At 45.5% G+C, this 17250-nt stretch overlaps 1 protein-coding gene across 5 annotated transcripts in view; it reads left to right on the top strand.

Moving 5' to 3' along the window:
- The window catches only part of KYNU (kynureninase), a 94409-nt gene that overhangs the window by 56443 nt on the left and 20716 nt on the right, over positions 1-17250 (top strand). For all 5 annotated transcript variants that reach the window (XM_075609465.1, XM_075609469.1, XM_075609464.1 and 2 more), the window contains one exon: positions 16637-16735. In XM_075609465.1, the coding sequence (XP_075465580.1) occupies positions 16637-16735 (99 nt within the window). The remainder of the gene's footprint in view (positions 1-16636; positions 16736-17250) is intronic.

The following is a 17250-nucleotide window of genomic DNA, read 5'->3' as shown; positions in this document are numbered from 1 at the left end:
CTATCTATTAAGTTAAAGAGGCAATCCAAGGTGACAATTGTTTTTGTGAATTATATATATACAGTCAATACAAACAGATAGCACTCACGTAATTCAAATAGTTTTTAGTGCTTGTCCCATAGGGATTGGTATATCAAAGGTTCCTCACCGGGCAGACTGTCCTGAAGAAATCTTCCAGCAAGAAAGAGGCAGCACACAAATGGAGATATACAGTAGTTGTATTCAAAAAGATGTATTGAAGATAGATGGCACATATACCGACGTTTCGGTCCTCCAAACAGGACCTTTCTCAAGGCAGTGGAAACTCAAACGGGGCCTGTATCTCGGGAAGCAGGGGTCCCCGGACCTCAAATCAATGAGGTTCTGCTCCGGAGAGCCCCTGCTACAGTACATTAGTATTAAAACCCAAATAAAAAAATGTAAAAAATTAGTTACCCTAGCGGCTATCTGCTATGGTAATGAAGCTGCTTTAATGTCATTTTTATTAATAGTGTGCGAGAGCAGGGGGTCTCCTGAGTTGAAGTGCTTTGATTTCAGCCTCCGTGACCCCCTGCTTCCTGAGCTACAGGCCCTGGTATGGGGTGCCGGTATCTCCTCCAGTATTTAAATCCCACAGTCACATGATGTGGACGATTTAAAAATGGCGGCGATACTGGCACCCCCATACCGGGGCCTGCACCTCGGAAAGCAGGGGGTCCCTGAGGCAGAAATCTGTGGTGTCCGGGGGTCCTTTGGTGGTTCTCAAGGGTGTCTGATGGTCCTCAGGTGGTCCCCACGGGTGTCCGGGGGTCCTTGGGTGGTTCTTGCGGGTGTCCGGGGGTCCTCAGCTGGTTCCCACAGGTGTCCGGGTGTCCTCAGGTGGTCCTCGCATGTGTCCCGGGGTCCCCGCTGGCCTGCGGTACTAATGCTGTGCCTAAAAAACTAAAATATGCATAAATTCAAATAAATACATACCTCCCCACCCCCCACAATACATACAGTAATGGGCAAAATTACTATTATCCAGATATTTGATAATGGCTCATTTGCCCATTATAAAATCAAACATTAGCTTTTCATCGCTAAGGTGATTAAGGGGTTAGGAGCCATTAGATTTTATTTTTTCATGTATTCTTGCTGGCATCTGGGGACATGAACTGCAATATGCATACTGATGAGGACGCCCTTCATGATGGCAGGGGTAAATTGAAAGGATTACTAACTTTATTTATGCTGTTTGATAGGCAAATGAGCTGTTATCCATATCTGGATAATAATTATTTTGCCCATTACTGTACTATATGTGTTGGGGGGGGGGGAGGGGGAGAAAAAGGAGGGAGGTGCATTTGGAGGTGTATTTATTGCAATATACTCCACATTTTTTTTTTTGCAACAGGATTGGTACCGAAGGCAAGCGGGGATCTGCGGGGACCAACCGAGGGCCCCCAGACACCTGCAGGGACAACCAAAGAACCCACAGACACCCGCAGGGGTCCACCTGAGGACCCCTGGAAACCCACAGGGACCACCTGAGGACCCCCAGACACCCACAGGAACCACCCGAGGACCCCCGGACACCCATGGGGACAACCCAAGGGCCCTCCAGACACCCATGGGGACCGCCCGGGGACCTCCGCTGGCCTCTGGTATCAATCCTTTGTATAAAAAATTGGGGGCAGGGGGGGTGAGTGAATGGCCAAGTACCTGCTTCACTCAACCCCTTTGCCCCCCAATAAAGCTGCTGTTATTCCTTAACCCCCTCATTGCCTTAGTGGTTAGCACTAAGGTAATGAAATTGCCTGTAATTGCATTTTTATCACATGGGATTCATGCCGGAGATCTCCGGTGCTGGTATTAATGGGTATCAGCTCTGGAGACACCGGCATCAATCCGATGCTGGAAAATGTTTTGTTTTTTCTAAGTCCCTCTCTCGCCGCTTATCGTCAGCTTCTCACCACCTTCCTGACAACTTTTCCTGACGCGAAGATATTGAGAGGAAATCTCTATTCTAGAGCCGCGATTAGCCTCGATAAGCTAAATCGAGGCTACTACAATTGTACGAGTTTGAAAACCTGCCGATAAGTGGCTTCTCAACGATTGTTTGGCGTTTTTTATTTCCTCGGGAAAAAATATTGCCGAAAAGGGTTTTTATTGGCGACTTATCGAGGCTTACTAAATCGCAGTAGGCCTTTTTGGTGAAAAGGCCTCGATAAGTGGCTTATCGGCGCCTAGTGCATAGGCCTCTGTGTCTTTTCAAATCAAACCCAGGGGGCTAAATAAAAAATACATTACACATGAGATTTTACAGTGTTCCAGTTAAACAAGAAATACTAATGATCATAAACGACAGACACTCACATTATTGGCCTTCTTTTACATCTCATTTTCTTTCTAAAAAGAAAGGGATAAAATGTTGATGTGTCACAAGAAAGTGCGCTCTCTTAAACCCTTAATTAGATTGTAAGCTCCTCGGAGCAGGGACTCCTCTTCCTTAATGTTACTTTTATGTCTGAAGCACTTATTCCCATGACCTGTTATTTATATTATTTATATGATATGTATTCCTACTGTGAAGCGCTATGTACATTTATGGCGCTATATAAATAAAGACATACAATACAATACAAAAACACAGAACCACAAAGCTCTGCCACGTGACTTATAACAGGGCGCGCAACTCCCGTCCTCAAGCCCCTCCAACAGGTCAGGTTTTCAGGATATCCCTTTTTCAGCATAGGTGGCTCAATCAGTGGCTCAGTTGAAGACCTGACCTGTTGGGGGATCTTGACGACTGGAGTTGGACCCCACTGACTTAACGTTACATTAACCCAACTTAATGTCACGTTGGGCATAACCGCGTATCTTCAAAGGACAATAATGTAACATTAAGTCATGTTTTCTCCCGTAAAGAGTATTGCGTAAACTCCCATATAAATAAAACTTTGTTAAGGTAAATGTTTAACATTTAACAATGTTTAACAATGACTTAACATTATGGTAGTTAATGTAGATCAGACCTAAAGCCGGCATTAATCATGGACAGACCCAGAGTATGGGTCTGGGGGGTGTAAATTTGTAACACCACAACAATTAAGCACAAGTTAACAAACATAGAGGCTTCTTCTAGTTGCTCTGAAGTTGTCATTGCTAAACCACATGGATTGAAGCAGGAGGTGTCCGTAGCTGAACCCCATTCATTTCAGCTCTGGCCCCCCGCTTACGAGATACTGACCTTCATAGAAGGTGCCGGTAGCGGACCAATAGGAAGTCGTGACATCATCGGTGCAGCTTCCTATTGGTCCGCAGGGCACAGGAGTGTTGAACAGTAGCCATTACAAGACCCCTGGTAGTCGAGTGGCTACCGGCACCTACTGCACCGACACACTTTATTCGAGCAAATACCCAGTATGTACCTGGCAGATACCTGGAATGCGCCGCTCCTCACCTCTGACAAGCCCCGTTGCGTTTGCCTTCCCAGCCTGGGTTCATGCCTGGCTGACGGGCGGCTGATCTGTTAAATGATAATGATTAGGATTTAATAGGCTGCAATGCTTCGCGTGTCTACCAGATGGCATAAATTCATGAATTGTAATGCAGTATATATATATATATACTGTGCAGTATTGCAGCCAGCGGGAATAAAATGCTTCAATCCCTGTCTGGAAAATAACCCAATATACTCGGGCAGAAAACAGTCACAAACCTCAATACACCCGGGTATACCCGAATTCGTGGGACTAGCCGAGCTCGAATAAAGTGTGTCGCCAGTGTACTATGGAGGTATCTCCGAAGCAGGGGGTCCCGAAGCTGAAATTAGTGGGGTTCAGTTCGGAGACCCCCCATGATATGCTATATAAAAAATTTTAAAAAACTTTGCAAAAAATTACCATAAAAAATTTTAGTTAAGAAAAATTCCACAAACTTCAACGACACATTCCCCACATAATAATACAGTAAAATACTCAGGTAATACAAATATTTCAAGGCTGTATATAGCTCATTTAACTACTGTACTAAGGAGCTAGTAAAAGAAGTGCTATACATAATACGCATTTGAATCAGCAGCCTAACCGGATAAACAGTATTTTATTATAATTAGTTACATACTGTATTTGAATGCTAATATTTCTCAATGATTACATATTGTTTGGTATATTAATTCTTTGGTACATAAAATGCCTCAAAGGTAACGTATGCCGGGCCCTTTAAAATGTTCTATAGAAATGAATCATTATTCTGCTGCTTAAAAGCTCTTAATTTGCATTATTTGAAAGAATGTTGCCATCTTGTGGCTATGAATATTAAAGTTATTATTCCAATGTGAAACATTGTCAAAGATCAGGGTTGTGGGTCAGGAAACAAAGGAAAGTATTTGTCTTGAAGAATAAAATATGCATATTAAATTACTTTATCAGGTCAATAATAATGTATTAACCACACTAGTAGTGACACAATTGAGCTTCTACAGTTTATGATACAAACGAAGCAGCAAGCATACAGCGGTGACCTGTGGCATACAGTATGAAGTCGGCAAAGGACCTAACAAAGTAGTGAAACTTTGGCGGCTTTCAAATATTTTCCAGACCTGTTAGTCAGAGAACCAAGGCAGTTTTGATCACATTTTAGAAAGGTTGACTGTGCCGCCTACATGTTTAGAAAAAGCTTTTCTGGGTACTCCTTGTAGGTTAAGTACTTCTATTAGATGCAGTCAACAGTGCTCACTTCTCTGACGGGCCTTACAGAGGTAACGATTGGATGGGATTTTACAGCTTGAAAACTAACCAGGGGGACAGAAAACAGTTTAAATAGGATAAAGATCAACACAGAGAAGAAGGTGGTGAATAGGGGAAACAGGAAAGATGAGGAGGAAAAACAGTAACATAAATCTTCAGGCAGTGGGTACAAATGCTCTTAGTTTGGGAAATAAAATCCCAGAACTAATAGCAATAATGGCAAGGGATGACTAGGACATTGTGTCTGTTACTGAGACATGGTACTGTGCAATGAAAATTAGGACGTGGACATAGCTATACCAGGTCACACTATATTTAGATAGGACTGGTAGAAAGGAAGGAAGGAAGGAGGGGATGCCCTTTATGTGAAGAATAACATAAAGGTGACTTCAGTACAGGGTGCGGGAGAAAGGACTGAGTCACTTTGGGTAACCATAGCAACTGGTGAGAAAGTTGTCATTCGTACTGGGTGGCATACAGACCTCCAGGGCTAGAAGAGGAATTGGATACTGTTATTAATTTGATGACTTCACTAAGATGGCAATTAAATGAGAGGTAATAATTATGGGCAGGGCCGCCGACCAGGTAGGAGAGCTGGGACAACTGTCTAAGGCCCTGCGGCTATGTGGGGCCCAGCCGATCGGCGCTCGAAGTTGTGTCCACCCGAAAGTTGGGCCCAACTTCCATGTCTGTATGCAGGACTGGCGTGGCACCGGAGCCCTTCCACCCTAAGGAAATGTGTGTGTGTGACTATTGGGGGAGGAGTATTGTGTGTGGGACGTAGTGCGGGTGGTATTATGGGAGGGTATTTTGGGGGGTTGAATTTTGTTTGTGTGGGAGGGAGTTTGTAGGGGGGAGTGTGTGGGTGGGTAGGGGAGTGTGTGTGGGGGGGAGGTGTATGAATGTGTGTGAGGGGAGGGGTGTGTGGGGGGAGGGTGTGTGTGTGGGGGGTGAGTGGTGTGGGGGGTGAGATAGGGAGCAAATTGTGTGTAGCCTGTGGGGGGTTGAGTGAAAGGAGGGGGAATTTTGTGATAGAGGGGAGGTGAGTGTGAGAGGAGAGGGGGAGAGTGGGTGAATGAGAGAAGGGGGAGTGAAAGAGGTGAGAGAGTGAAAGGTTGAGTGTAAAACAGGGAGAGTGAGCGAGAGAGGGGAGAGAGAAATACATGGGGTGTGTGAGATTGGAGGGGGGAAATGGAGGGGTTGAGAAAGAGGAGGGCCTCATAAGGCTGCCGACATGGGGGCCCCATTAAAACTTTTGTCCTGGGCCCTGGGAATGCTGTCAGTGGCCCTGATTATAGGATACTTGAGCCTGCTAGATGTGGAATGGCATGCGTCTTTTGCAGGTTCAGCCAGAAGCAGGGACATCCTAAAAGCCATGCTCGTGGCATCTCTGAAGCACTTGGTCATACAGTCAGTTTGAAATAAAGTTATCCTGTACTTAATACTTATTACTGGGGACAGAGTATATGATGCACTTTTATCTGTATATATATATATATATATATATATATATATATATATATATATATATATATATATATATATATATATATATATACTGTAGGTTCTAGTGATCATCAATCAGTGTGGTTTAGAAAAAGACAGAGGCTGAGTCATACCACACAAAAATAAGGTTTCAGATTTCAGGAGGGCTGACTTTTCAGATATGGGAAATTGTTTAAGGAGTTTTTGGCAGGTTGAAGGTATTTGAGTGGAATAAAGAAGCATTGGGAAAAATTAAAAGATGCAATACTAAAAATTACAGCCCTTTGTGTCAGGCAGGTTAGTAAAAATACAACGAAAAGAAAGCCAGGTTTCCCAGGCCCCAAGACACCATCCTTGAACTGGGCCAAGGCAGAGTTATTTTGGGACGTGTTGAGCGGGGAGTGGGAGTGCAGCTTGACTGTTGAGATGGGGAGGTCGTACAGAGTTATTCCTAAACCTCCCTACCCTAACCCCTAAAACTAACCCCATGCTCTAACCGCTAAGGATTACCTTCTCCTAGAGGTGGTCGGGGGAAGAGGTTCAAGCGGTGGATCCGCTGCAGCCGAATGCCGGTGGTCATATGGTTGTGGCAAAATAGCTGCAATCAAATGTCTCATTCCGCTACAGAGTTGTTGAATGAGGGAATAGCCCAAGGCCCAATACTTGTGTTGGCAGGCAGATTCCGTCAGCACATCAAGGGGAAGGTGGCCCCATCTTCCACTGGGCTTGAGAGAGAGACCTTTTCTAATTTTAATAGCAGTCCCCAGTTGTATATATATATATCCCCTCAAACTTTCCTCCAAATAAATTAGGGAGACATGTCTATGCTGAAAAAGTAGCACACCTGAGTTATCTGACCGGGAGATATGCTAATGGCTGTGCAAAGTATATTTAAATGAGTCCCGTCCCACACTTCCTAAAAGGACTACCACACCAACTATATAGAGTTGATAGCAAAGCTAAGGTGCCTAACTAATGACAGGAATGGTGTCAGACCTAAGAGGACTAGAACCTACAACCACTGCTTTACTATGCCATAGCTCTAGCAGTGTGAGCGAAACCAGCTGATAGTAAGTATCACTGTCACATCCTACTTTTAAGCTGCTCGCTAATCACTGTTCACACAGATGTAGCTAATCTAGGTATTAGCGTATCTCACATGTAACGGGTATTCCCGACCCCCCCAATCGCAGATCTGGTGTGGGTGCAAGGAACATACGGTGTTACCAGGTGTGTGGTGCGTTACCTGTTGGCTCACAGGAGGGCTGAGCTTCCGCCACGGGGAACCTGGGGCAATTATGATACTATGAGTAACCACTTACTCGGTGCAGCGCCTCCACCTGCGATGGCTCCCACCAGAGGGGGAGTAGTTCCTCGCAGGACAAATATAATAATCACATGCACTGTATGTATAATAACCAATGTCTTTTTACTAACGTGCAAAGCAAACATGTAACATCACTATCACAATAACCGGTGTCCCTCTCTAGAGGAGACACTAACTGCGGCGTCGCGCAGGACGCTTTCCGTACACCAGGTGATCCCACCCAGTGTCCATAAAAACCCTACCCAATGTCCCGCACTCTTGCAGAGAGAGGCAATGGGTGACTGCGCAGTCACTATTATACTAAGGGCCCGTTGGTGCACTTGTATATGTATTGTAGGAGCAGCAACAGCTTCGCAAAGGATCAGTCGTTCTGGATCCCGTCTGATCCGGTCCGGTGAATCCTTGCTTGGGGTCCGCCAGGGGCGATCCCACCCTGGAGATAGTCTCTGGTCTCTGGGTACCGACTTGAGCCCAAGTCGTCTCTCGTGGAGCGCAGCGTCCGCTGTGTCCCTGTCTATCACTGGCACTACGTGACACAGTCCCTAACCTAGGGCCTGTCCCTGTAGAACCACAAGCTGGGGAATGAGGACCTACCTGGGACCTAAGGGGTTAATGGCCTATCCCGTCCCCCTAGCTCTTCACGGTCCTTACTCTAACTATCTACTAACACTCGCAGCCCTAGTAGTAACGCTACAACCTACTCGCTACCTGCAGCTAACGTACTGCACTAACACTGTGCCTGCCTGTCAGACCTCACGGCACTGACAGCCGTGACCCTGACAAGACAGCACATTAACACTAAGGGCAGCGTCCCTATCTTGGGCCATCACTATTCAATTACCCACTAATCTGGTGGGGAGTTGGGGCCTACCTGGGGTATGGGTACCTATCTGGGTGCAAGAGCTGCACTCGCTCCCCGCACCCTTCCTTGCCTCACAGCTCCCTGGCTCCAACTGACAGCGTGGGCTAAGCGCGTGAAATGTATCCTTCTCTCGCCAGCGCAATCCTGCAGCCCTATTGACTCCTATGAGGCACCTGGTGCCTCCATCGCTATGCTCCATGGGAGTTGTAGTCCCATAGAGCCTATCTTGGCATTGGGCCGCGTGCGCACTTGCCCTGCGCATGCGTGAGTCTTTAGGGGCCGCCTCAACCTTTCCCTGCCTACTCTCACGCTCGCGCGACTGCCTAAGGCCTGCCATAACTGCCTAACTAGCCCTGTGCATGCGCGACTCTGTCGGGCCGCCGGGGGCTTACTGCGCATGCGCGAACTGGCGCAACATGGCAGCGCCCTCACAGTTCTTCTCTGGGAGCGCCGGGATCCCTGTGACGCGCGTGCGGCCTTGGCAATCGGCCGCACGCGTCTCCGGCAACCCCCGAGCCGGGACCTGTCCGCCCTCACCCCTGCGATTGCCGGGCGGAGCCGCCATTGGACTCGGCGGCACCTGCGATCGGCAGCTAGGTGAGGGGGGTGCTGACAGGCTGGGGACACCTGGCTTTACACAGATATCTCAGGTGTGCTTCACAAGGAATAATAAAATGTCAACCAAGAAGTGGAAGTAGTCTGCTTTTAAAGGAAGCCAGGGGTAGGGAGCTACTACAGGTACTCATTTTGGTGCTACATGAAGAATATGCACAAAAATGGCTATGATATAACAGAACAGGGACAAACATTTTCACTGTGCCATCTGCCAGAGACATACTGAATTGAATTGAAATACTTTATTTTACAATAAAAAAAACTCTACAAACTGCAGGAAGTTATTCCACTAGCTTCCCACAGCACACAGAGTGTTATTGAGTTGACAAGTCTAAGGCACCTTAGGAATGGGGTATGGTGTCAGACCCATTGAAAATAAATGTTTATCCAGTGTGTATACAGATTCTTTGTTCCTATAATTATTGGTTCAACACAGGTTTCTTTGCAGTTCCAAATGATTTATTCTTGCAGAGGCAGTTACAAATGATAAGCTTCAGGTAAATTCAAGCAAGAACAGGTTCAGAATTAAGAACAGACTTGGGCTATGTATTTCTGTTCTGACATATCTACTCTAAAAACAGATACATCCAGTATAGTAATCATAGCTATTAATTTGACCTATGCATAGCTTGTTAACATGAAACAATAATACAATTAAGCAATCCTTGGAAAGTCTGAGCACAAAGCCTATACTCTTACCTTGGCCTTGGACAGACTTCATCTTGTACCCAAAATGTACTATTAACAATTCACTTGTTCTAACTGTAGCCATGGCTGGTCCACACTGCTTCTCTGCCTCCTGTCATGTAAGTCCTGATAGCTACAGGCTGTGGCAGGCTATCCTAGGGGCATTGACCCCCCCCCCCCCTCATACTGATTCTCTGAGTGGCAGAAGTGGTGGTTACTCAGGGTGTGTGTACAGTCAATTATGGTACAAACGAGACCACGACTATTCTAAAGCTTGCCTTAAACTAGCCCGGTTACATTCTGGGTATGTGCTTGGTATGTGCTGGGCTAGTTTAAGGCAAGTTTAAGGCATTTTTGCATTGACTAATGACACATAGGATTAACACAGCAGGGGTCCCTGGCAGTCCCATTTAGTTTGAATGGGACTGCCAGGGACCCCCGCTGTTAATCTGATGGGCCATTAATCAATGCAGAAATGCTGTGTCTAGTTTAATGTAAAGGGGGGTTAAGGCTGCACACCACAATATATAAACAAATACATACAGTTTACCGGTGTTGCTGGTTCAAGGAAGTACCTGCCAGGAATTTCCAAAATACACTGAGGAAAAAAGAGAGAGATCCAGCCCTACACGGATTTCAAGATAATGAATTTATTGTGCCACACGACGTTTCGACCAACAGGTCTTTTTCAAGTGACAAGGCAGAAATGCTGTGTCTAGTTTAAGGCAAGTTTAAGGCATGTATTCAGAATGTACCTGGGTGTACCTGGGTCTTTTTGGCGATTGCCATTGGTTTGTGTTAGAATAGTCGCAGTCTCTGCTGTACATACCTTGTGCCCTCCCCTTCTGGAGTCTCAGAGGGGAAGTGCCAAATTATAAGGAATTCAGCTCCTGGGGTGAGGAAGCAAGAAGCTCAGCTCCTCCCGACAGGGAGAGAGACATGCCAGGTCCTGGGCTGGCTGGTAAAAGAAAGTGGCCTCAAGACTACCAGATAGCCCAGTACCATCCAGAGGCCTGGGACACGCTGGCATCCATCTGCATCCGCTGTATTCCATCTGAAGTGACTGCTCAAATAAAGCCCTTTGTTTTATATACCCCTGCCTGAGTCTACAGTCTATTGGGCAGGGGTGTGAAAGAAGTCTGTTCTGGTGGGGACTGTCTCTGGAAATTCTGGAGCCCACCACAACTGGAGACGCTGACACCCATGAGTGAAGACTAAAGATCACCCAAAAGCCTGTCATGTTCCCCACACCACCGCGGACCACTCAGCTCTCCTGGATCCTCACAGGTATGCACGCACAAACAGCAGTAACCAGTAGTACATCTTCCAGAGAGGGGGGGAACTGTGTTACATAACTTTCCTACAAATCAACTATTTCCCTTACATGTCTTCTTATATTACACAACCTTTCTCAGTTCAGTCTGAAAAGAGTCTGGGGAAACAAAATGGATTCTAACAGACAACATGGATTCCGAATCACTTGAATTCTATTAACATCCTACATGGTCAGAAGTCAAACCCACATAATCTCTGTTATTCAGAACAACAGCTCTAGCAGTGTGAGCTAAACCATCTGATGGGCTGCTTTGCATACCTCCAAGGGATATATATTTTGTTGCTTATATTTGTAAAATTGAAAGCACTTCAAGCACAAAGTCATAATATGTACTCAGGGCTTTGATTTACTGAGGCCATGTGACATTAAATAAAAGATGTAGAGAATATGGGCAACCTCACTCTACTGGGTTATAAAACAATGGGTGTCACCTCTGCTCTCTAGAGATTACACAGTTATAATTGCAGTTTTACAAGCAAGCAATATTTTTATTTGTAGACAAATATTCTTGGTACTATCTGGATGTTATACATTTTCATCTGATTAGACCAGATCTGTACAATGCTGTGTATATAGATTGGCATTAAATTCCTTCTATATACCTATTTATTTAAGCAGATAGGGAAGATCTTTCAGGATGACTGCACCTCTGAAGAATCCAACGTGTGATTTAATGCATTTTTATTTTTCAATCTGCATTATTAAACAAGCTCTGAATCAGGAGTCTTTTATTCTGCAAATATAAATATACAGGCTTCGTTCATTGCTCACCATTTTGCTTAAATTAACACTAAGTACTATGTCTCACTACCAGTACACATTGTGGTCTGATCACCCTCAGACCTTGTGCTTTTTATAATTACATTTTCTATTCAATATTCACTTAATTCTGTCTCTTAATAAATGTATAACTTTTAAACTCAGTTTAATACGTCACAGATACATTGGATTACGTTAATGTATCCTCTATTTTGCACCACTTTTGAGGTCCTTTCTCAAACGTTTTAATTGTATATGTATTAAACGTTTGTCCAGGACATTATATATCCATAAGGGGTATTTTACATACTTGGAGTATTTAGGAGTACACCTCATCTAAAGGATTGCCTTTTCTCTTACTTCATATTCTAATAGAGATAAAACATGTTTTCTGACACACAATTAAAAACAAGGTGAAGCACAGTGGTGACAGTGGTTCTAGCTCACACTGCTAGAGCTGGGGCCTAGAAAAGCAGTGGTTGTGGATTCTAGTCCAGCTCGGTCTATCACCATTCCAGCCATTAGGTAGGCACCTTAAGCTTATTATCAACTCTATATACTGTTTTTGGCATGGGAATACTTTTAGGAAGTGTGGGAGGGGCTCATTTAAATATACTTTGCATAGCCATAGCATATCCCCCATTTCCCCCTATTTCTTATTATGATCTTCTATAACTGACTTGGATTGCAGCTATAAAATCAATAAATGCACAGGTATATTGATCCATGTCTTAATTGGATTAACCGTTACCTCATTAAAGCTGACATAATTGTAATGCACCCGTTCTACTGTAGAAAAAATGCACCTTTAACTTACTACAGGATCTTCTGCGCTGTCAGTTAGAACATGCCCACTCAGCTTTTCACACTTACACCTAACAATTCAACTTTTATTAATTATTAGCATGTTGTTTGAAGAGACATTAGTATGATTTTTCACTCTAAGATATATTAGCTTGTGAAAAAAGTAGATCCTACTGGCCAACAAACCATACGTTTTCTCATTTTTATGCAAAGATTTTTTCTGATGCATTTTACGAAATGTTATGTTTAAAAAAAAGATTTTTGTCAAGATCATAAATATTTGAAAATGACTGCATTAAAACATATGGCTGCATCTGAACGGCAATACAATGTTGAGAGAAGAGAATAGAAATGCATGCACATGCCTTCCATATGCCAATATGTATAGGATGTATAAAGAGACACAATCAGCGTGCTCATTTGAATCCAATTCCCAGAATGCAAATCAGCACAGCATTGAAGACCTGTGGGAGATCTGTATTTCATACAGTAGTTCAAGGGTATTCAACTCATTAGACCAGCGCTGCGCAATCTTTCCTGCTCACGCCCCCCATCCTGCTTCCCTCCCTGCTCAAGCCCCCCCCCCCCCTTACCTCCTCTCCGGCTCCCGGCGTCAAATGACGTCGCGGGGTCACGTGACGTCACATTGCCATGCCAACGTGATGTCGCATGACCCCGCGGTGTCATTTGACACCACGTTGCCAGGGCGACACGTCGCCGAAGAGATGGTAAGTTAGTTGCAGAGGCCTCACGCGATCCCCCCAGCATTAATTTAAATGCCTTGGGGAAAGATCGCGGGGCCCGTGCAACCCCCCTGAATAATTTTGCACCTCCCCCCGTTTGCGCACTGCGCCCCCCAGTTTGCGCACATCTGCATTAGACAATTAGATTGTAAGCTCTTTGGGGCAGGGACTCATTTTCCTAAATGTTACTTTTATGTTTGAATCAATTATTCCCATGATCTGTTATTTGTATTATTTGTTATTTATATGATTGTCACGTATTACTACTGACGCGCTATGTACAGTACATTATTGGCGCTATATAAATAAAGACATACATACAACTCCAGTTCTCAAGGGCCACCAACAGGTCAGGTTTTAAGGATATCCCTGTTTCAGCATACGTGGCTCAATCAATGGCTCAGTCTTTGACTGAGCCACTGATTGAGCCACCTGTGCTGAAGCAGGAATATCTTTAAAACCTGACCAGTTGGTGGCCCTTGAGAACTGGAGTTGGCCACTCCTGCAGTAGATAGCTTCAGTCACTTTGCTCCCCACCATAACTTTGTTGTAGCTTATAAAATAACATGCTCCTTTTAATTATCTAATGCATTTGCAGTAAGTATGGCAGACTTAATCATTTAAAAGGGAGTCAGAGTTCTAGAGTTTAGAAACAATGTAAATAATACAACAGCATAAACTATTCTTTTTTTAAATTCTGTAACACACACAGATAACTGGATTTTCACTGCTGATCAATTATAATAGACCCCCAGGCATATTATATAACACGAATTGAGAAAAAGGAGTGTTTTCAAAAGGGATAAGTTGATATTTTTTTATTTTGTTATGTTTGAAAGAGAGAATAACTTAATTTAAACCTTAATATTTTCACAATGAATCCAACTTGCAAAGAAAGCCATCATTTTATACTGCAGGGCAGTTGTAGTCTCAATAGGCAACTCTAAGGTTGAGCTCAAACAGAAATCTACCTTGATGCCCGTCTGCGCCTTCCGCATGTCCGCGCCTCTGTCTGGTGACGTGCGCTCATCCTCAGCAGACCAAATGACACGATTACAGGCGGGACTTAAAAAAATAAAAGTAAAAAGTGTGCGTGTTTGTGATTGGCTGGCGAAGTACATGTGACACAGCTGCCGCTTGAAATTACAACTTCAGTTGTCTCCTTCAAGTGCAGCGGCATCAACGCTGCACTTCGCCGCCGGGGGTCGTTTTCAGTTTGAAAACTCCCATAGAACACAGCGAAAGAGTGGTGAACGTGCGCGCGCACGTCGCATCCCATTCTGCCTGAACGAGGCCTAAGACTGCGGCCACGCTGCCGCTGGGCTCACTCGTGCTTGAGAGTGGTGACGTCACCAACTCTCCAAGCATGAGCGCAGGATGTCCTGCAATAATTTTAGAGCAGGAGCGGGGGGCGTGGCTATTAAGAGAGGGGGCGTGTCATTGGCTGGATTGGGACTGTGTGTGTGTCTCTGTGTGTGTGTGTGTCTCTGTGTATCCCTCCATTCTCACCTTCCCCCCTTCTCTCCTCTCTCTCTCCCCCTTCCCTCCTCTCTCTCTCCTTCCCTCCTCTCTCTCTCCTTCACTTCTCTCCCCCCCTTCCCTCCCCTCCCCCCCTTCCCTCCTCTCTCTCCTGTTCCTCCTCTCTCCCCCCCCTTCCCTCCTCTCTCTCCTCTTCCCTCCTTTCTCTCCCCCTCCTCTTTCCCCCCTGTTTCCCTCCTCTCTCTCCTCTTCCCTCTTCTCTCTCCCGTTTCCCTCCTCCCTCTCACCCCTTTCCCTCCTCTCTCCCCATGCCACTCTCTCACCCCTCCCCCTCTCTCCCCCTCTCTCTCCCCCTCCCCCTCTCTCTCCCCCTCTCTCTCCCCCCTTAACTCCTCTCTCTCCCCCCCCTCATCTCTCTCCCCCGTTTCCCTCCTCTCTCTCCCCCATTTCCCTCCTCTCTCTCCCCATTCCTCTCTCCCCGTCTCTCTCTCCCCTCCCCCTCTCTATCCCCTCCCCATCTCTCTCCCCCTGTCCCTCTCTCCCCCTTTCTCTCCTTCCTCCATTCTCTCCTTTCCCCCCTTCCCTCCTTTTCTCTTCTCTATCCCCTTCCCTCCTCTCCTCTCTCTCCCCCTTCCCCTCTCTCTCCATTCTCTCCTTCTCCCCATTCTCTCCCTCCCCCCTCCCTTCCTCTCTCCATCCTTCACTTCTCTCTCCCCTCCTCTCCCACCCTTCCCTCCTATTTCTCCCCCCTTCCCTCCTCTCTTTCCCTCCCCCCTTCCCCACTCTCCCCCTTCTCTCCTTCCCCCCTCCCCTCCTTTTCTCTTCTCTATCCCCCTTCCCTCCTCTCCTCTCTCTCCCCCTTCCCCTCTCTCTCCATTCTCTCCTTCTCCCCATTCTCTCCCTCCCCCCTCCCTTCCTCTCTCCACCCTTCACTTCTCTCTCCCCTTCTCTCTCTCCCACCCTTCCCTCCTCTCTCTCCCCCCTTCCCTCCTCTCTTTCCCTCCCCCCTTCCCCACTCTCCCCCTTCTCTCCTTCCCCTCCCCTCCATTCTCCCCATTCCCCTCTCCCCTCCGCATGACCGGGTATGTGAAAATAAAGATTACAAGAAGTAATTTCGTCAAGCGCTGCTCGCTCAGCGCTAGCGTGGACGCAGCCTAAGGCTACAGCCCCAGTCTTCACTATAGCACGCGCTACACCCCGGTGGGGTGGTGGCTCGTGCATGTGTGGAAACCGCAATCTGCGGTCTCACCTCTGAATGAGTCTTTGCGACGGAACATGCGTCGAGGGGGCGTGGCTAAAAAGTGACATCCTCTTCCACAGCAGCAAACTGAAGAGTCTGCACTCTGGTCGGCTGCTATTTCCTTCGCTCTGATTGACTTGGGAACTCTGCCGTAGGATTGGTTCTCACAGACCCATGCGACGCTGTCGCTACTTCCGAACACAGTTTTGTTGTCTTCGGAATAATCTATCGACCAACGCGGCGGCAAATTGCGCACCAAGGCAGGTAGTGGGCCCGGCCACATTGAGGAGCGGTACTTGTTCCTGCGTGCGCTGCAGAACATACTGGGGACCTAGCCAAAAAGTGATACACTGAATACAAAATACAACAAATAAGACATTACTCATTTTTCATTTGATCAACGGTATTTAAGATGCTTCTACGTGCATATTTATATCACCATCTCCCTCTAGTGGCTTTTTGTACAATTGCATTCTTTTGAAAACAAATGTATCTAGTTGTGCATATGGAACAAATTGCTGCCAACCCTGATCTGTGAATTATTATTACTAATAATAAAGATTAATCATTTTTTTTGTTTTCCTCAGGGGTGCTTTGTTGGATATGATTTAGCTCATGCTGTTGGAAATGTTGAACTACATTTGCATGACTGGGGAGTGGACTTTGCCTGTTGGTGTTCTTACAAGGTGCATCTTTTTAATGATCGACGCATTTCCTCATTTATGATATGCCCTGGGAATAGGCCAGTCAGTCATTTTAAATACAATTTAATAGCCGCTGAAATACTGTAGCTTTTAATATTAAAGATCCATTTAACATTGGGATATCCATGCAATTCTGTGATGTGTGTTACATTTCCTCTCCATATCACAATTCTCTCATCTCGACACCCATTTTTATAGAGTAAAAGGTACAGTATACATATATTGATATTATATTATAGATGCATATAAATACACACGCACAGGTGTGTGGATATTTTTGTGGGGTAACTCATGGAAACTCATTTCTGACACCTTTTATGTAGAGCCTCTATATAGTGATAATGAACTTATCTAGAAATGGTGTTGGAATTCTGACTGAGTGGCTCACATAGTTTCTTGGCATATTTCCTTATTTATTGTTGTATTATTTAGTTACATACTGTAGATAAAGCTCCATTTCCTTTGCTTAGGTTTCTGGCACCTTTGTTCTCTACAAC

The sequence above is a fragment of the Ascaphus truei genome, chromosome 7 (assembly GCF_040206685.1).
Source record: "Ascaphus truei isolate aAscTru1 chromosome 7, aAscTru1.hap1, whole genome shotgun sequence".
Lineage (NCBI taxonomy): Eukaryota > Metazoa > Chordata > Amphibia > Anura > Ascaphidae > Ascaphus > Ascaphus truei.
The sequence above is the reverse complement of the archived record's forward strand: the minus strand, read 5'-3'. Positions and strand labels throughout refer to the sequence as shown.